Source organism: Notechis scutatus, chromosome 1 (genome assembly GCF_049901735.1).
Source record: "Notechis scutatus isolate UNSWTSFEM ecotype Mainland chromosome 1, rNotScu1.2, whole genome shotgun sequence".
Lineage (NCBI taxonomy): Eukaryota > Metazoa > Chordata > Lepidosauria > Squamata > Elapidae > Notechis > Notechis scutatus.
The window spans coordinates 225305253-225327157 of record NC_142009.1 but is presented as its reverse complement, the minus strand read 5'-3'; the positions used below and the strand labels follow the sequence as shown (position 1 = coordinate 225327157).

The 21905-nt window shown below is 39.7% G+C and overlaps 1 protein-coding gene across 19 annotated transcripts in view; it reads left to right on the top strand.

Moving 5' to 3' along the window:
• Positions 1–3191: 3191 nt before the first annotated feature.
• Positions 3192–21905, top strand: part of PRKAG3 (protein kinase AMP-activated non-catalytic subunit gamma 3) — a 37474-nt gene continuing 18760 nt past the window's right edge. For 13 of the 19 annotated variants that reach the window (XR_015746588.1, XR_015746590.1, XR_015746589.1 and 10 more), the window contains exons 1-7: positions 3671–3865; positions 7148–7190; positions 11530–12146; positions 14685–14766; positions 17058–17116; positions 19367–19412; positions 20074–20128. Coding sequence is in view for 12 of the 19 variants with exons in the window: in XM_087950415.1 (XP_087806541.1) it covers positions 3773–3865; positions 7148–7190; positions 11530–12146; positions 14685–14766; positions 17058–17116; positions 19367–19412; positions 20074–20128 (995 nt within the window). In the remaining 7 variants the exon portion in view is untranslated. The other 6 variants (XM_087950416.1, XM_026665580.2, XM_087950411.1 and 3 more) reach the window with 5 other exon arrangements.

The window sequence follows — 21905 nt, the reverse complement described above, 5'->3', positions numbered from 1 at the left end:
GAGGAATGACTGTTTCCTACAGTGTAGCTTTCAGATTGTTGATTTCTCCATTGGTGGAGGTAGTAATCATGAATCACACAAATAGATGTTTAAATCTACGAAGATTCCTGTGTCAATATCTCTGTGACATTACTCTTTCTGGTCCATGACTAATCTTGATTTAATTCCATCAGATTGACTAACTCTCTTTTAAACTGCTTTGTTTTAGAATTATCCCCTAGGTATTGTTATACCCTTCCAGGAAACGATAGTCCCAGCTAATAGTAGTAACATTTCCAAACCATACATTATTGAACCAACAGGTTTTAATTCTTACTACACAATCACTTGTGATCCTGGATGGCCTGACTAACCTTTAGGAGCAGAAAATTTAATCATACATATTGAATTAAATATTTTGGCAAGTATAGAGAATTTAGATAAAAGATATGCTTCACAGTGAAGCATTTTTTAACCAAATCTGTCTGTAAAATAATGCTCTTACACTGTTCCTGAAATCCCTTCAGATTTCTTTTTCATTATTAGAGAAAGTTTAGTATTACTTCACCAGGAGGAGTTTATTGTGTAGCCCTTTGAATTAAAATTTCTTATTCGGTTCCATCTCTAGTAGTCATCTTAGGTCCTCCTTAGGTCTGTTCTGCTTTCTTGTCAACTTGGAGACAGATGTGGAGATGGTGAGCGTTTAAGGTGTATTCCACAAATGTTGCCAGTAACTAGTTTCATCTCTGAGTTGCTGCTGTCCCTTTCTGAAGAACTTTTAAATAAGGGTGAGTTGGTGATTGTACCAACTCCACAAAAAGCCAAGAGAAGTCACAACTTTGGTGAGACTTGAAGATGTTTAAACCTGCCCTTCAACATGTATCAAAACAATCTAGATTACTGCTGAGACTAAATATGCTGCCTTTTTTTAAATTAAAATTTGTTTTGTTGAATAACCACACTGAAGAGGGGAATGTATTGATCACAGCTTCCACTCTTTACCAGGCGCATGAACAAGAAAAGCTCAAAAGTCTTCTATTAGGAATAGCCTAATGGGGTTATTCTGGGTTATTGCCCAGAATGAGTCCCCCCCACCCCGTCTTCCCCTCCAAGTTGGTATCAAGCCTTCTTTCCTGAGAATTATATGATGTTGGTAATATAAGTGACCCTCTCAAATTCCACAGCAATGATCACTTGTGAATTAGTCTGACTTATTTGATTATATCAGATGACCTAAAAGAGCTAACTTGGTAGAAGTGTGAAAGGGGAGAAGCCTCTTTGGGTGACCTAAGGAATTCCCCAGATCAACAGCTCTGCGAGCTATCTTAAGGTCTTCCAACCACTACCCACCCCTCCTAAGTAAGTAATTACTAACAAACAAGTCTTCATCCCCCCACCCCCCATTCTGTCTGGCCTATACAATGATCTCATTTCTTGGTTTTAAGAGCTCAGATACTATCTTCCATTGCTATAATCTCTAAATAAGAAGTGTTTGGGCTGTTTACATTAGTAAAGATTACAACTCTTACATAAGTTAATATGGCTTTTTCCAATCAACATTAGAGGGACACGAGATCCAGGAAACAATGTGCATTTCTAGATAAATTTGTCCCTTCAGCCCAGTGGTAGAATGCATAGTTTGCATCCCCTACATCCTAAATGCAACCCTGAAGTTCCAGTAGGCCTGGGGTGCTAATATTTTGTGAAGTTCCCAATCAACAGTGGACAAAATTGTTCAACTGCAGCTTTTAGAGGCTCTAGAAGTCATGGTCAGTGTTGAAAGATACTGGGAGTATTCAGCAATATGATCCAGAATTTTCCCTTTTCTATCTTACTCAGATTTTGTTCTTCAAACAATTCTGGGAGTAGAGTTCCCAGAATTGCAAGGTTGAAAAGTTGTTCGCTATGCAACGTGGGAATAACGATAGGTGCAAAAATAATATGTAAGAAAATGTAGGGTAAATGGCTCAATGGTCTGATTTACTCAAAGGCCATATTATAATGCTTTATATTTCTCATCATCCAAAATCTGAATTGTTTATTATAGCATACAGAAACCTCCATAACTAGCTTTATTTTTCTGGGAGGGTGTCAGTATGTTAAAATCTGATATTCAAGGCATAAGACCATTAGGTTTCTTAAGTTTGCCCTCTTCTCCAAAAAAATGTTCTGCATTTTGCAATTCTTTTCCATTGACTGTATATTACGAAAGAAGAAGAATCAAATTGCAGTTCTCAGAAGACAAATATGAACTAGCCAGACATTCTAGATTTTGCAGTCTTGTATTGCTGGCATTTCAGTTTGGTTAGCGTTGCTAGTTCTAATGAAAACATCTATTTTTATTCAGTTAACTAGCATGTTTCGCTCTTTTAAACAGCGTATGCAAGAGTGTAAAAGAAAAATCTAATAGAAGTTGAACATTTATTGTGAAAGAAAATGGTGAGAAACAATGCAAGTACCTGATCCTTATGGTCAATCATTTCATGGCATAAACAGGGTTTTGGATGAAGGCAAAATGAAATGGATGCTCCTCTATTTGCCCCTCAGAGTCCCTATATTATATCTTTTACAACCCTCTGAAAAAACTTTTCAAAATGCAATTAGCTATATTTTATTTTGCCTTCCTCCTGAGCCTGTTCCCATATATACAAGGAATTTTCCCTCTGAGCTGTACTGGTTTAGTTCCTAAACCAGCATTCCACTAGAATACAACTTGGGCTTGGGGAAGGGGTTTGGGAGGGGGGAGAAACATTGACCCTGCAGGATGTCTCCTTCAGTTCCTTCAAGGCTCAGTAAAATGAGCAGGTTTAGTGGCAAAGAGATGCAGAAAACAACCCCATTCTATAAATTTACAGTCTTTGGGGGCAAGGAAATGTTTTGCATGAAATGGGGGATAAAGAGGTTACATTTTTCCAGGTAATTTTCCAATTAGGACACATGTATCCAATTTGTCCTGGGTCAGAACAAAACGGGCAAATCTGCTTAACAGAAACAAATATTGGTGCCTTATCAGAAGTGTTCAGATTCACAGACATACAATATGCAATATCGGTACAGTATTCCATATATAGCATAGCCTTTCAGTTATCCTTACAGCCATATCAAGACTTGTGTTCGAACTGTGTAGATAAAGGCTTTGAAATCAAAGTTTATTCAGAAAGACACATTTTTGAATGAGTTCCAAGTTCACTAGAATTACATCTTTCATGAAATCCTCCCCATTCTCTTGCACAGCATGAACAAAGTGCCTGCAACTTTAACAGGAGCATAGAATAGGATGTACTCAACCGCTGCAGTTTATCTAAATGTCTGATAAAATCATTGGATGATGCAATACATACTGATGAGTGCAAAACAAAAATAGAAGCAGGCTAGTGCGAAAGAAAGCTACTTCCTCAGCAGCAGCAGTGGGGGTATCTGGAGTATTTCCTGCTGAATGTCGGCCTAATACCTATAGAACCAGAGAACCTTTGGTTTTAGAAAAAGAGCCGGCCTTTGCGGTGCCGTCGGCTCGGGGCAGGATGGCTTCTAGCTGAAGACGATTCCTGGCACCACTGCCGCTGTCACTCCTCTCTTCCCCCTTCCCCGCCCGCCGCAGACGTGATACTAAAGCCGCTTGGGCCAGCTGCCCTAAATAGAAGCTGCCGGCATGGAGCAAGCGACAGCGGCCCAGGCCTTGGAGCAGGTAAGGCGCTGGCGGGCGGTGGGGCGGAGAGTCCCACAAACAGCAAGTCGACGGTTCCGGGATCGGTCCCGTCCCGCCCAGAGAAAGGATTCGCAGCGATGGCTCCAAATGACATCTGTCTGTCTGTGTCTCTTGTCTGCTGGCCCGGGGCACATCCTGCAGCCAACATCGCCACCTGCTTTCTGCTGCCCGGAGAGCAAGGTCAGGATAGGGTTAATAGCCGTAGGACTTGTCAGGCTACAAGCTTGAGCCCCCAAAGCTCTCGCCGAGGTTCAGCTACGAAACGGATTTGTGTACAACAGGGAGCAACTGCACAACGCGAACTTCCCCTCCGAATCCCACCCCTGCTTCCCAAATGTGCCTCGGCTTTGTGCTACTGAAGCACCTTGTAGCTTAATACTGATTCTGCCTGTCAATTTTCTCATTAGATGCAACCCCACCGCCCTCCAGTTTTCTGTATTTATTTCTGGAGATATATCCTCCCCGTTTCCTTTCTAACCCCTCCTGGTTTGGTTTTGTTTTAATTTCTGATATATCTTCTCCTTAGCTTTCTTTATACTCCACCTCCCCCAGCCTCTTTTCCTGGTGCTGATGTAGAACTGACTCTACTTGTTAGGAATATAAGTCACCTAACAGGTATTTGGGTTAGCAATATATAAACCAGGATAGACATTTTAATACTGTCTCTTTAAGAGAATCCTAAAAGTGTAATTGGGTGTGGTTTCTCAAACTGTCATAAGATGGAACCAGAAACCTGGGTTGTCTTAGTCTTAGTCTCAGAAGAGAGTGTGTCTCAGTCTCCGTTTCCTTCTGTTGGAGAGTTTTGCCGTTCCTTCTAATTGACTGATATTCTTGGATTTGCTGTAAGTCTGATACTGAACTTTTTTTTGATACTGGAATTTGTTATTGGATTATCCCTGGACTGAAAACTGACTGATTTAACCTGTGAATGACTTTGGACTGTGTTTGAACTTTGCTTAAACCTTTATTGAAAGTAAAAAAAAAACCCTACATTTACTGTACAGTGTATCTGTGTGCTGTGTGTGTATTATTCAAACACTACTCTCAAATACGTCTCCCTGTATGCGCTCATTCTCCTAACGGGGAATTACCTCAACACTACTGGAATGTAATATCTCAGCAGTAAAGACTGGGATGGGACAGACAGAGTGTTAGTGGGTTTTATTATTGTTGTGGACTGCCCAGATGAAGATGGGACGCCATATATGTCCAATCAGTCAATCAATGTGCCTAGCAATGGGGCATTTCCACACTTGTTCCAACCTCACAGGATTGTTGTAAGGAAAAAGAGGGTACACCACCCAGAACTCCTGTACAATGTAAATCAAATTAAAGAGAAGTTTTCTTTGAATTCTATCCAAGAATGGCCTCAAGGTGTAAAATTTGTTAGGCACCATTACCCAATACCTTGGAGCAGGGGTGGGATTCGAAAATTTTAACTGGTTCTGTGGGCATGGCTTAGGTGGTGGGTGTAGTTTGGTGGTCATGTGACTGGGTGGACATGGCTGGATGGTCATGTTATTGGCTGGGTGTGGCCAACTCAATATCACTCACATCGAGGCCCACATCTCCTCGCCTGGCCTATCGTGACTGTGGGGATGCTGCAACCGTCGTAAGTGTGAAAAATGGTCATAAGTCACTTTTTTCAGTGCCATTGTAACTTTGAATGGTCACTCCACACAAGCAAAGTACCAGCAAAGGAGGGGGAAAAAACTCCAAAGAAGTTCCTGAGACAGGAAGTCTAGTCCTGCCAAGAATGTAATAAGGGTTAACGGAGAGGCAGTTTCTGTAAGCAACACCAGAATGTTTTCTTCCTACCTTCCTTACAGGATTAGGCCAGTAATTTCTTCTAACAACCGGTTCTCCAAACTGCTTAGAATGTTAACAACCGGTTCTAGTGAATAGGTGAGAACTGGTAGAATCCCACCCCTGCCTTGGAGGGAAGTCCAAGGAATAATGGCAAAATAGGTGTCAGTAAGATGGAGGGCAAATTTCATGCAAGTACTGTTTTTTGCTGACTCAAGGATAGTGAGTAGAAGTTCTTGGTATGTTAAAGAATTTTATATTCCGGGTGCTTCTTAACTCATGAGTGTGATATTGCAGCCTAGTCTGATATAATAATGGAAGTTCTTGTACTGTTTAACAGTACTAGAAATAATAAAACATTTTAAAACAATTGTGTAGAAGCATGCTCTATCTCAAAAATATATTTCTACATCTCAGATTATATGTATGTGTGTGTGTGTGTGTGTATATATATATATTTGTTTTCTTAAGTATATTATATGTATTTCGTGGTATTTATATGTATGGTATGTTCAGCTTTGTTTGGGTATTTTCCCACGTCATTATAGTTGTGCTTTTAAAATTGTAGCAACGTTTTGGCCATCATCAGGCTTCTGTATAGACTTCACAGAAGTCCTGTCATGCCATCCTGGAAGCAGGTGCCATTTTCGGAGTGGCCGCAGTGAATTGTGGCCGCTCTGAAAAGACTACTGTGTGGTCTCCATAGTCTATGTATAGGGAGACAGAGGGGGTGGATTGGCTGGCTCTCCTTGCCAAAGATGATCTATGGACAGGTAGTTCCAATGGTGGGATTCAATTTTTTTTACTACCGGTTCTGTGGGTGTGGCTTGGCTTGGTGGATGTGGCTTGGTGGGCATGGCTTGGTGGGCATGGCAGGGGAAGGATACTGTGAACTCTCCATTCCCTCCCCACCCCACTAACCTGCTTTCCAGCTCTGTTCCAGCCGATCAGCTGGGACTCGGGAGGCAGAGAATAAATGGTGGTGGGGCCAGTCAGAGGTGGTATTTGCCAGTTCTCCGAACTCCTCAAAATTTCCGCTACTGGTTCTCCAGAACTGGTCAGAACCTGCTGAATACCACCTCTAGGTAGTTCATTATGGCCAGCTACATCCAAAATGGTGCCCACTTCTGGAGGGAGCCTTAGGGCCAGATCTTTGGAGAAGGAACTTTGCTTAAGGCTTATGGGGCCCAAAGTTCCCAGTCTCTCATATATATACTGTATATATACATATAAATGACATATAACTTTCTTTAACAGATAGGATTTGAATTAACATAACTTGGTCTGGGTGGCCTTATGTCCTCCTTGGTGGATTTATTATGAACTTGTGCAAGATTTAAGCTTCTGTCTTCACTGTGTTCAATATTTCCTAGGTGTGATGGAGGAAATAGAGCCATGGAAGTGGTAAGGAAATATCTGAAAGGCTTATTTGCAAAATTAAGAAGGGCTCTCACTTTTGTCTTGTTTTGTTTAAATCCTATTACTATTTAACTTGATTTGGTTTCATAGACCTGGATGAAAAAGATAGGATGTCCTCTCATCATGTAGACTTACAGTGTATGGTTCAGGTCTGTAGCATTCAGATCCTAGAAGCTGCACTGAGCATAGATGTAACAAACCCCTGTTTAACTCTGTCCTTTTCTCTTTGGCCTTCAGGTGCCATCATTGAACAATGGCCTCGAGCATCAGGAAGAAACAGGTGAGTTGTGTCCTGGATTTGTCCATTGATGGGGTAACCATTGTCAACTCAGCTGATGCTAATTAAAGGCATTTGTGCCAGGGAAGATTAACTGGATACTAATTGCCTGTTTAGGGGGGGGTCTTCTAAAACTGCTATTCACATTATTTAGAGTACCCACTATTTATGTGGCAACCCCATGTAGCAAGGTTGTTTTCTTTTTAGTTTAATACTGCTTAATACTACTCTCTCGGTCTCCTCCATATCCAGATGCTAATTTCCCCCTATTTCAAATAATCTTGTAGTTTTCATATAGGGAATTTGGGTTTGTTGCTACTTAATTGCATTCCATTTCAAACAAACCAAGAGACATTTGACCTTAACTGGATTCAAAATTCAAGTTTAGGTTTAAGTTTCTTGGCCAAATTGCAATATTTTGCAGCTTCTGTTTTCCTTCTGTCAAAGAGGAATAATGGTGCCCTATCTCACTGGGTAGTTATGAGAGTATTCAGTGAGGATTATACAGCTACAGTTTACGATAGCAGTTGGGACTGAAATTGCTGCCACTAAGTGATGTCATGAAGTGCAACATCATCTGACCACATTGCTTAGCAACTACAATTCCAGCAATCCCAGTTGCCATCATAAAATGAGGACTATATAGGTTGTTAAGTGAGGACTTCATGTGACTGTGACTTTTAATTTTCTGCTGCTTCTGCATTGACTTTGCTTGTGAAAAGCTAGCAGGGAATATTGGAAATTGTGATCACATAACCTCAGCTTGTTACAACATTATAATCATGATCTGGGCGCAGAACATGTGGATTACAATCATGTGTCAGTGAGGATGCTGTGATGGTAAAAACAATGAGGACCCATCATAAGTATTATTGTTCAGTGCCATCATAACTTTGAATAAATGCTGAACAGATAGTTGTTATCCAAGGGCTACTTAATAAAGTTGTTGAAGTGTCATAGACATGTATTCATAAGTATACAGCTCCCTCACTGCCAATTTTAAGAAGCAATTAGATAAAAGTTCTTCCCTTTGGTAAAAAGCTTTTTTCTCACATATATTCCATTGTAATATTGTCCTATTGTAATAAGAGAATGCCTACAGAAAACCTGATGTTAGTACATCTATGGTTTTCTGCTATTTGAAAACATAATAATAATCGTGGCATTAGTCGGAGACAGCAGAACAGAACACAAGGAACTGGAGAAGATTACTGGTGCAGTGGTTAGAGTGCAGTACTGCAGCTACTTCTGCCGACTGCCAGCTGACTGCAATTTGGCAGTTCAAATCTTACCAGGCTCAAGGTTGACTCAGCCTTCCATCCTTCCAAGGTGGGTAAAATGAGGACTCAAATTGTTGGGGGTAATATGCTGACTCTGTAAATCGTTTAGAGAGGGCTGTAAAAGCACTGTGGAATGGTATATTAAGTCTAAGTGCTATTGCTATTACAAAATACAAATACTTGCCAGTAGAAATAGAATAACTGTGGCAAAATAAAGCAAAGCAATAGTAATAGACACCTTGGGTACAATCCCAAAATAATTGCAGCACCATTTGAACATCATTGGTATTGATAATTATTAGTCAATTGCAAAAGACAGACTTCCTCGGAACATCTTATATCTTGTAATAATATCTACAACATTATCAAACATCCATATCTGCCTATCCCAGATCTTTGGGAAGGTCTCGGTAGGCAGATAAAAATGCCAAATCCATTCTGAACATCTGACTGACCATGTGACAAACCATAATAATAAATGAAGTGAGTACTTATTTTCTTTTTTTAAAAAAAAAACAAGTTTTATTAATTTTTAAAGACAAACAAATCATCATTAACCATTACATACTTAAACCTTTTTCCATTATAAATTTTACAAGTCAAATAAAACCTTATTTTATACAATATAATTCTATTTTAAACCATTTCCATATGAGCATACAAATACCTCTTATCCAGTTCTTTACTTCTCTTTACTCTTATTCAATTTCACTATTATTATTTCATCTATTTCTTTTCTGACTTGGTTACCATTATTCTCATTCTATATTTCTGCAAGGTTTTATTAATTCTCCCAGAAACATAAACACACAACACACAAAACATAAAAAAAAAAAATCTTTTAGGAAAGTAACTTGGCCCCAGGTATCTCTCTCTTCATGGACTTCAATTATATTCATGCTCATCTTACATGTCATTACTTATTTTATTTACCATTCTATGTCTTCTATATTAGCTTCTCCACACATTTCACTCTTCTTAATTCTATCTTAATTAATCCATCTTAATTTGAGTCATTATATTTATATCTTTTGTCCATTCTTTATTATCCCTTTGTCTCGTTCCTTATAATAAGAAAAAAAGAATTTCTCCTGAAATCACTAATCAGAGTATGATGCCTTTCTATCTTCCCCTAAATTAATCAAATTAACATTTAAAATAACACCTAATACCCAATCTGATTCTGCTTGGTACATTCTATCTACTAATTTTTTTTTAAAGATAAACAAAAATAATAAATCCAAAATGATTAAATACATAGTTAAACAATAGATCTAAATATTGAATCTTATAACATTCCCATTGCCTTTTCCAAAGACAAATGCTACAATAAAAATTTTATAATAACATCAATACCATAGTCATATTAAACTCTTTAATTAAAACTCAATATTCTAAACATTCCCTTTAATATTTTATTAAATTTTAAAATCAATCATTACTAAACATTTCAACATTTTAATCTCTTATTAACTCTTAAACCATTCTAATTTTCTATTTCTAATACCAATACCATCTTATGTACCTTGCAAAATCTTTTTTAAAGAGATTATACTTTACCCTTTGTCCCTAAAAAGATTCCTTTTTTCCCATCTAATTTCAAAACTTTGTGGCTTTTCTCCACCTTTTCCCTTCCTTTCTTCCCCCACCAGACCTTTCTACCCCTCCTTCTTCTAGCCTCTGCCTTACTGGCTTCCCCTTCTCTGTTGTGTTCCCTTTCCCTTTTGTTTACTATCATCATATTGATTTTGCACCTTATTTTTCCCTTTCTTGAGTGTTTTTTTAAATCTTAAGTCCTTCATTTTCCTTCCTTTCCCTCTTCCTTCTTCCTTAGTTAAATTCTGAAATTCATTAAAGATGGCTTCTTCTTCTCCTTTTTCTTCTTCTGCTGCCTCCATCTGTTGTAATGTTTGTTGATAGTTAGCAAGCACCATTTCTTAAAAAAGGAAGGCTTCTTTCACACCATCTTTGCCATTTTTTTTGTTTGCTCATATTCTTTTCTCAGTTCCTCAGCAGAAAAAGCCATTATAAATCTTTTCTTTTTCCCCTTCTTTCTTCTTGCAACAACCAAGATATTTCAAAAAAATAGAACAATCCCAAAGTCATCAATCAATCCAAGCCAAGGCAAAGTTCTCACTTTCTCTTCCTGGGGTAGTATCAATCAAAAAAAAAAAAAAAAAAGTCCAAATCTGTATTTTAAAGCCTTATTGCAATATATTTCAGTCTTCAAATCCTTAAGGCATCTCCTCCAACAAAATCTTAACATATAAATATATTTTTAGTCCTCTCCCTTCCCACTTATCACATAAAGCCAGTTTTTACCTGAAAAAGACAGGTTTCTTAATATCCACTTGTTAATTCCGTAGGGAAGGAGAGTAAACTTTCCTTTCAGCACCTCCAAATTGCCGCTTATTTTCTCTTCTGGAAAGTATCATTCAGAAAACCATAATTTCCAGGAATTATGTTAAATATGTCTTAGAGTCCTGGGAACCAAGAAAAACTTTCTCTTTCAAAAGCTTTCTCCTCTTCCTCCTGCGCATTCTTACCCGGCTGCCAGCTTCTTTGTGGCGGCCATTGCAGACCGCCGCTGCACCGTCTTGGGAAAAGGGGTTCTGCCGGCCGGGAAGAGGGTCTGCAACACCCCAAACCCCTCTCCGGATCCCCTATCTTTCAGCCACCCCTGCAGGGCAGCCTTAGCTCCAAACCTGTCCGGATCGAGCACCAAAAGCGGCTAAGCGCAGCAGGGATCGCGCAGTATCACGAATCCCTGCCGCTTGCGAAGCCGACAAACCGGAAGTCCCGTGAGTACTTATTTTCTAATGGTCAGGTGGAATATATAAATGAGTGATGGTCAGTATAATCATAATTGCTGCAAGAATAGGTTTGTTTCTTTGCACAATTAATTTCAGCCCAGCATATGCCTGCTTGCAGCTTTATATGATTAACATCACAGCTGTAGACTTAATGAGATGGACAGAAGTTTGGCTTGATTCAAAAGGACAGCATTTTATTCATTTATGAAAGATCTTTCAATGTTTTGATTTACAATGCTTGCCCACTAGGCCCCGCCTCATCTCTGGACATTGAGGAATCTGCTTTGAAAGCCAATGTTGTTGTGCAGGAAGCCAAGGATTTGACTGCCAGTGACAAAGAAGTGAATTTGATAATGACAAATGTAGTGGCAGATGGCAGAACTGAGAGGCAGGACCCAGAGCCAACGGTGTTTGATGCTGAGACTGCAACACACATTGGCAAAGTGACAGCTGCAGATGCCATTGCTGTTGAACTGGATTTCAAGTCAACCCATTCAGAGACCAAAGACTTGGACAGAGCTCACAGCAACAGTGGAGCAGGCAATGACATGATACCTCAAGGTAGGATTAAGGATTGGAGTACCACAGCAAGCACACGGATTTCAGAAGATACAGGTCAGTTTAACAAAGGCACAGTCCTGAGTCCCAGCACTGGAGTAACATCAGAGGACACAAAGCTTGAACAGGCCAAACAGGAAGATGATGATGACGTCATTTCCCTTGACTGTGAAATTCTTGGGTTTGGTCCTGATATTGAATTCCTGGGCCCAGATGCTGAAATCTATATGCAGTTCATGCGGAGTCATCGCTGTTATGATGCTATTCCCACCAGTTCCAAACTGGTCGTGTTTGAGACCACTCTGCAGGTAAGGAGGATACAGGTGTTTTGTGAACCATGTAGTAATTTGAGGAGGGACTGGGGGAATATTGCTATCTGATTATATTGCTGTCTGAGTCTGCTGGGAGCTTGGTATCTTAGATGTTTATTTACTTACTTGAGTTTATATGCTACTTCGGTCTAAAGATTCTTTAAGTAGCTAACAATGCTCTAATATAAATTAGGTTTAAAAATATGCCATAGCAAACAGTGTAAAGGCTCATCCTCTTTTCAACTTTGGGAATAGCTGCTGTATATTCATACTTCCATTCTATTTCCAAAGGACTTATGGAAGAGCTAGGTCTTCACACCTTCTGAAATATCAACAAGGCTAGAATCATCTTTGTCTCTGGACATAGATTGTTCCTAGGAGGGGAGCCATACGGGAGAAGGGACATTTATGGATTTCTCTTGTTGACACCCTTGAAAGGGAAACATATGCAGGATGCTCTGCCATCCAGCATTTTCCAGAAGGCTGAATTCTCTTCAAAAGTGTGTGCCCTCTTAGATAACGGGAGGGCTTTGTATGTTATAAGCAGGACCTTGAATTGCACCCTGAAGCTTCCCAACAACCAATGCAACTCTTGCAGTACTGGTGTCACATGGGTACATCAAGCTCAACCCATTACCAGACAAGTAAGTCAGTGTTGGGATTCAAAAAAATTTTACTACCGGTTCTGTGGGCATGGCTTGGTGGGCGTGGCCGGAGAAGGATACTGTAAAATCTCCAGTCAGAGGGAGTATTTGCCCATTCTCCAAACTGCTCAAAATTTCCACTACCAGTTCTCCAGAACTGGTCAGAACCTGCTGAATACCACCTCTGAAGTAAGTGCATTTTGAACCGTTCTATAGCTTCTGAATAGTTGCAAGGACATCCAGGAAGGCATATTACAGTAGTGTTTAGGTGGGTAGGATGAGGAAACGGTGGGCTTGCTGCCATCTTGGTTACATCTTTTTTTTATGCTGCTGCAAAATTTGTTCCTCATTCACATTGGAAAAGGAAAGATTGCACATGAGAACATTATTATAAAGAGCCCAAATGTAGCCTCAATCTTTGGTACAATCTCAGGCTCACTGGAAATTATTCTGCAAAGAATCAACTTGAGCATATTTACAAGTATTTATCTTGCCTATCAACATGACCAGCATTTGATTTATTTAACGTGAGCAAAAGCTATAAAACAATGGCATAGCTGGTTCACAAGAATATAGCTGTTCCTGGGTGTCCCAAAGGTGTTTTTTTTCAAGAGTCAACTGGACATTCTGGTTTTTCTTTGAAGACATTTTGTTTCTCATCCAAGAAGCTTCTTCAGCTCTGACTGGATGGTGAGGAATGGAAGGATTTATACTCTTTGCAGACAGCTGGTCAATTGTATTCTTTTAGAGAGTCATTGAGGCCACCTGGAGGTTTGTCTGTGTTGTCAGAGTCATCTGAGTAGTGCAAATGGGTGTGGAGTCTTCTTGGAACTGTTGAAAGGACTGTGCTGTAGACTGGAGATAGATGATGTTGTATTCCTTCCCCTCTGTTGAGAGGGGGCTGTTCAATTTTGACACAGATGGCCTCTTTGACCCCTCTTTCAAACCAGGTGTCCTCTCTGTCCAAAATGTGGAGATTGCTGTCTTCAAAAGGGTGGCCTTTGTTTTTTACCTTGAAGCGAAATGTCTTCAAAGAAAAACCAGAAAATCCAGCTGCCTCTTGAAAAAAGCACCTTTGGGACAGCCATGACCTGGATGACTGAGAATCTCCATAGACACTATTCCTGGTTGTTTTGCATGAGAATTCCTTGAATTGACCGGAATGCTGCATTAGAGGTGACCACTCTGTCAGTAGAATATATCTTCTATTATACTCGTTGCAGAATACCTTATGCCACCAGACTTTAAATTCTAGACCTAGAAAACCTTGAATTACGCCGTCTTCGGTCTGATCTAAGTATGGTATATAAAATCATACATTGCAATGTCCTACCTGTCAATGAATACTTCAGCTTCAACCATAACAATACAAGAGCACACAATAGATACAAACTCAAGGTAAACCGCACCAAACTTGATTGCAGGAAATAGGACTTCAGCAATAGAGTGGTCAATGTCTGGAATACTCTACCCGACTCTGTAGTCTCTTCCCCAAACCCCAAAAACTTTAACCTTAGACTGTCTACTATTGACCTCACCCCTTTCCTAAGAGGTCTGTAGGGGGCGTGCATAAGCGCACCAACGTGCCTACCGTCCCTGTCCTATTGTTTCTCTTATTCTTTTATTTTTCTTATATGTACCCATTTCATGTATTCACAACTATGTATACACTTATACTTATTATCTTGTAAACAATTGGCAAATCAAATCAAATAAATAAATAAATAAAAATATTATCAAAGCAAAGAAATGCAGAATAAAGAACCAACCCTGAGTCGGTCTTTCCTTGTCCACTGTGCAAGGTTAAATCAGGTATTCCCTACGGAGGCAGGGTGCGGGGTGGGCCACAGAATGCAGCCCCAGTCAATCTGGTTTCTGTCTCTTGTCCCAGATTAAAAAGGCGTTCTTGGCCCTGGTGGCTAATGGGGTGCGAGCCGCTCCTCTTTGGGACAGCAAGCAGCAGTGCTTTGTGGGTAAGTGATGCAACTGAATGAACAGCAGAGGCTGAACGCAGCAAAAGTTGGACATGGCAAAGATGGAGAGAGGATTTGGGATTGCCACTCTTTCAACAGTTTTTCCCCGAACGCCATCCCTCTGCTAAACAAATAATTCCCTCAACACTGTCCAACTATTTACAAAGTCTGCACTACTATTACTGTTAATCTTCTCATCCCTCCTTATCACCCATCCCCTCCCACTTGTGATTGTATGACTAACTTTATCGCTTGTATCCTTACGATTTATATGGACTGTTTCCTAGTATGATTTGATTGCTTATTTGTACCCTATGACTATTACTAAGTGTTGTACCTTATGATTCGTGACTCTTGATGAATGTATCTTTTCTTTTATGTACACTGAGATCATTTGCACCAAGACAAATTCCTTGTGTGTCCAATAAAGAGTTCTATTCAAACTATATTAAGGAGAGTCAAGGAGGCAGAATTTGATGCATGCAGACATTTTAAGGTTCATCCACAAATTCTGCTTGCCACAGCATGAAATGCTTGCCAAGAACCTGCCCTCAAAATGCACCTTCACTTCATGGCCAGCCTGCTGCAGAGACAGATTAAAGTTGGTAAAATGGCCAGGCATGAACATAGTGTTTTCCTTCTTAAGCTGGCATCAGGTCACTCATTCACATAATCCATGGTTTATGGAAAAGGAACCTTCAGAGGTCAGTCATCTGTGCAGTAATAGTTGGCCTACTGCAGAACCACCCCTACCTCTGGCTGCTGGGGTCTTCATCACTGGGATTATTTGTGCTGTGGCTGCCAGAAAGATTACACGCCTTCCCGGCACAAATGTTTTTTTCGTTTAGAGGCAGCACTGGTAGTATTGACCTCACGTAATACAACATGCAGTAATCCCCTCAGTAAATCCAACATGAAATCAAACCCAAAGGATCCTACCTACCATTCGCAGTCATATTTGTAAAAAGAATAACTCTAGAAGGAAACTGGTTATGGTATATGAATTGACTATAGACATATTTGGACACATTTTTCCTGGAACTGCCGCAGGCTGTTTTAGATGCTTACTTTCATTGTAGTGCTTTCCTTTGAGGGGACTACAAATCACACCATAATTTCACTTTACTGAAAACATGTGGATAATTTTATTTATAAAACATTATTATTTTATTATTTATTTTATATTTATAAAATTTATTAGCCGCCCATCTTACCATAGAATAACTCTGGGTGGCTTACAGTTACATATAAGCTAAAATATAAACAGTTAAAAAGAAACATTAAAACCAAAGACACATGGGGAGGGCAGAGGCAGAGGGTGTATGGGGGAGAGATGGGGTCTGTTATTACTCAATCAACCACCTCCATTGCACTGGGGCCCCAAGCTGACTGGCAGAGCCATGTCTTTAGGCCCTTACAAATAGATAGGAGGTTTGGGGCAACAGCAGAGAAGGCCCCACTCATGGATCCCATCAGCTGGAATAATCAGGCTGACAGGACCCGCAGCATGCCTCCTCTGCCAACAACAAGTGGTACAGGCCAATCCCAGTGGAGTGATACAATCCCTCAAGTAACCTGAGCCCATGCCATGGAGAGCTTTAAAGGTGATCACCAATACCTTGAATTGCACCTTTAAGTCTTTAAAATATCAATTTTAACATTTTGGGTCCGTTCTATTGCCTCATGCATTGATGCCTGTTTCAATTAAGGTTGGAGCAAGCAATATTTTAAACACACACACACACACAAACTTTAAAAATTGCAAATGTTATAGTATTTACAAAACTGGGAGGATGGAAAGGAAGTAGGATGCTTGCTCAGCAAAATAGGTCTGTCAATAGCCTAGAAGAAACTGGGTGCGCTTATTTTATTTCAGTAGAAATAAGAAAGAATAAGTTGCCAAATTTGTGCTTTGTTCCCAAATTTCAATCGTGAGTTCCAGGGGCCCATGTGGATCTTGTGACCTGTGAGCTCTAACATACCCCTGGTTAGATCATTCAAACTCTTCTCCCAACCTACCCTTTGATGGCTAGTGTTTATGGGGCAGGAAAAATGGATAGCACTCCATACTAATGGTAGCAGGAAAGGGTAAATCATTAGGAGTGTAGAAATGCGGAAATCAGCAAGAGGAGGAGGCATAATTGACTATAAGAAGCCACATATAATGTAAGTTCTGTTAGGCAGTTTATAGCCCGCAGCCCATGTCCTGCAACCTCTGTGTGTGTATAAGTGTCATTCATTCATTCATTCATTCATTCATTCATTCATTCATTTTACCTTCTCTCCTGCAGGTATGCTGACCATCACTGATTTTATTAACATTTTACATCGCTATTATCAATCTCCTCTGGTGAGTTTTCCAGTACCTTAACATCTTCTCAAATCTGGAGGAAAGTGGCTTTAGACAGTTTTGTTGAGGGGGACTGGAGAGAAGAAGAGAGGAAACAAATTGGGACAACCACCCAAAATTAAGTTGCAGGCATGAGCTGTTCCAGATTTGGGATTCTAAGAGTTGAGTCTTTCAGCTGGAAAAATGGGTAGGTGAACAAAAACGTTTCAAAATGGAAACCAAGAAAGTGGACACATCACAAATTGCTTTTCATTGGCCTACGAGCAACTTTTAGAATAAATATTCATTGATGTGGTAAATACAACTGAAATATTAGTGTGTTTAAAAATAAATGTTTTAAGAAAATCTGAAGTGTCCCTAAACACTTTAAAAACAGAATTCTGGGGAAAACTTTATAATGCATATCTACTCAACATATTTATTGAGAGTCAACATATTTGTCTTTTCATATCAACTAGCCATAGAGCCATTTCTAAAAGCAATGTGAAGTTACACTGTTGGGTTCTCATTCAAGGGAACAGGAAGGGACTTTTTAAGATTATCCATCTCACTTCCATATACAAGAAGCTAATACCGAGAGGTGCTCATTGAATGGCTGGCTTTAAAAAATGAGGGTCTATCTTGTTCACAAACTGTGTTTTACGTAACTCATACTTCTCAGGAATTTTCTTTAATATTTATGCTTTAAATATTCTAAAATGCGTATTTTAAAATTTGAAATCGGTTGGTCAGACCATTTGAAGCAACAGAAAGCAAATGCACATTATGAGACATCCATCAAATATAGTATTTGGCACTCAAAAGCATCTTTTTAGTATGTCTTTTTCAAATTTTTCCAGTTAGAAGTTTTCCACAAAGAGTTAGGCTGAAACCCAGGTCATATAAAGCAAAGAGTGTGATTCTTTAGAATAGTTATTAATATATCCAGAACAATTTGGGTAGGTCCCAGCCAGCTTCATCCTAATTCAGAGTCTCCACAAAATTCTATTCCCAATTTGTTTCTGCAGAGTTGCCACCAAAAGTCATGGGTTTTTATTAGCCACAAGTAATCCAATTGACCCCAGGCTCACTAAAAACACAATAAGCACCATAAATTAGGAAAGTGTGTTTGGTTTTGTATCTTCCTTCAGTGGCTGGGGAAAGTTTTATTATATAAAGCAAAGATGGTTTACCAACAAGAACGGTAAAATATGAATGTCTTCAACTATTTTATATATCAGTAACTTACTAGTACTGCAAAAGCCTCAAGAAAACAAATTTTGATAGGAAAGGCTGGGTGTTGTTGGGTTCAGTGAATAGCAAGTCTCTCTTCAAATTAATCCTTGCTTCAATCATTGTTCACGCCAATTTCAGCATTTTTGGAGCTGGAAAAAAACCCTTGGAAATGAGGGATGTTTGGTGATAGAACTGATAACAGATAATCAGAGTTGGAAGGGACCTTATAGGTCATTTAGTCCAACCCCCTGCACAGGCGGGAGACTCTACACACCATTTGTGACAAAGGGCAGTCCAATCTCTTCTTGAAGGTCTCAAGTGATGGCGCTCCCACAACTTCCGAGGGCAAGCTGTTCCATTGGTTGATTGTTCTCACTGTCAGAAAGTTTCTGCTTATTTCCAGGTTAAATCTCTCCTTGTCCTCAGTTTCCATCCATTATTCCTTATATTATTCATTATTATATATAATTTGCTTCTTCGCACTATCATCCAGTTTTTGTCCTGCAGAATTATGAGATAAATCTAAAGTTTAGCAAAGGGGCTTCCCATTACAGAGGTTCTTTTTGCTGTAAATTTCTTCACAAGTCAATCCCAAAACAGCAAAGCCATTGACTTTTTAAAAAACTACATTTTAAAAAGTATGCAGCTCAGAACTCTGCATGATGAAATTTGACATACATCTTCCATTTATAAAGATTTACCTTGTCTTGAAAGATCATCTAAATTCTGGTGAAACATTTGAAAGATACATCTACCTGTGTTTTTCCCATACTAAACAGAAGGTAGGTAAAATCTGAGTCCCCCCCCCCCCCCCGCTTAATCTAGAAGCCCTGAGTCTGGAATGAATTATATTTGGAGCGATAGGAACTGGATTGGATTATTTCCACTGTTCCAGACTGGATCCCTTAAGAATAATGGATGATTTCTAAATCCAGTATTTCTTCTTAATTCAGTAATAGCAAATAGCAGTGTGATAGTAAACTCACATGATCAACAATGATATCTGACCTATTCACTACTATTACTTTGTTCCAGGTCCAGATATACGAGATTGAGGGGCACAAAATTGAAACTTGGAGAGGTAAGTGGGGTTTCCGTCAAAGAAATTGAATATCATAAATGCAGTTTAACATTCTTAACATTAGTTAACATCATCACATATTTGAATGTTATATTTATATCTATTTACTTGCATCAATCTTAGATTAAAACCATTCTTTAAATTCAGATTTAAATTGTCTAATCATCCAATATTCTTTTAGTAAGCAAACGGTGGGTATTATTTGGCTATGTACTGATAATGATTATTTGTTCTGTTTTCACTGGCTCAAAATTGACTCATCCTTTCATCCTTCTGAGGTTGGTAAAATGAGGACCCAGATTGTTGGGGGCAATAGGCTGACTCTGTAAACTGCTTTAGAGAGCTGCAAAGCACTGTGAAACAGTATATAAGACTATTCTAAGTGCTATTACTATTAGTTTCATGCTATACCTACACCCTTTCTTCACTTTTTCTATGCTGGCTTTACAGTCTGGTTTTTGTTATTCTCCCAAGTTTATATAGGCTACCAGTGCTGGTCTGTTATTATCCTAAATTTGTTTTGAAAGATATAGAAATTCTACTGCATATAAGCAGGCAATCTGGCAAATTCAGCTTGTATTGTTGATAGAATCTGTTCTTATTACATTATCAACTGCATTTATTAACTATATGCTATCCATCTGTCTCCCTTTCTCTCCAGAGGTGTATTTGCAGGGTTCCTTCAAGCCTTTGGTGCATATTTCTCCAAACCACAGGTAGGTCAAGCATTTCCCAGATAGGCAAGAGCAGGAAAGCATGCTATTTTTGTAAGAGGTTTGCCAACCTTCATTCTCACCACCTAATGCAAAAAGTTTCACTCCGCCACATACTACAAAACCCTTGTCACTTTGTGGCTGTCAAAAAGAAATCAGAGAGATGTCTGATAATGTGGGATATTTCACACACACACACACACACACACACACACACACACACACACACACACACACACAGATCCAGGGATACCCTAATACCGGGGTCTCCAACCTTGGCAACTTTAAGACTTGTGGACTTCAACTCCCAGAACTCTCCTCGGCCAGCAAAGCTTGAAGTTGAAGTCCACAAGTCTTAAAGTTGCCATGGTTGGAGACCCCTGTCCTAGTAGAATCTATGATACTTTATAACTTTATCAGCTGATAACAGGCAGGAAAAAAAATTGATGCTTTACCAATCATCTCTTAACCCCAAAACATTTATTTTTCCTAGTTGAATACAGGTATCCACAGCTGGGACCAGAAGTTTCATTGCTAAGCAAGGTGATAGTTAAATGAATTTCACTCAAAAAGTTTAGGATATATTTTGCCACATTTATTAAGTGGATCATTCAGTCATTTAGTAAATCTGACTTCCCCTGTTAACTTTGCTTGATGGAAGCCAGCTGGGAAGGTCACAAATAGTCATTGCATGACCCAAGGATGATGCGACCATTGGGAGTACATGCCGGTTATCGAGCATCCAAATTTTGATCATGTGGTCATCGGGATGCTGTGACGGTCAACGGTATGAGGGGCAGTCATATGTCACTTTTTTCGCTGCAGTTCGTAACTTCGAATGGTTGCTAAACGAATAGTTGCAAGTCAAGGACTATCTGTACTCCAAGATTCTTTCCATAACAGGGAATAACTCACCTGTATTCCTTCACATACTCCTCCATTCTGAAGCTTGTCCATGCTCCTGAATCCCCTGGAGGAGACTGTCCAGAGATGAGGACTTAGACTTGGACCTTAACTTTATTGTCACTTTGAATGTACATTAATCGGCATACATTAAAATGAAATTACGTTGCATACGGCTCTCAAAGCATCTCCACTTCTAATATAAACTTAAACATGACGGGATAAATAAATACAAAATTATACCCACATATTATATTATACGACACAGATAAACAACACGGATAAATAAACTCTAGTTTGGAGGCATATATGTACATGACGAGAGAAACAAACCTTGCAAGTTTACCAGATGGATAGCATAGGGAACAAAGCCATTACAGAATCTGGAAGTCCTGCTAGAAATACTTTGAAACCTTCTCCCGGAAGGGAGCGACAGAAACAGCAAGAGGAGGTTTCCCAGTCCATCCCTGTTGTGGTTAGCTGGCAGCAGGTGCGGACGGTTGAGGAGAGCGAGGACTCAGATGAGGGGCTAGGACCATTAGGGAGTGGACTGCTGCCTTCAGTGATTGTGGGGGCTGGCAACAGCGATGAGGAGGTTCCCGAGGAGCCCGTGCTAAGGGTTAGGGTTAGGGCTGCTCGCAGGAAAGAGCAGCAGCAGCAGCATGGGCAACTCGGGAGTAAGGCTGCAAGGTAATGGCCCCTCCTTCAAGAAGATAAAAGCCAGCTGTGAAGTGAATGTTCTTTGCAGGAAGCAAAAACGTTTTGAAACTCCAGCCTCGTGGACATTGCAGTATCTTAAGTTGATATTTGAAGACTCTTGTGTTGTTAAATAGTTCTTATCTATTATTCTTGGCAGCCTCACACAGTTTTGGCGACA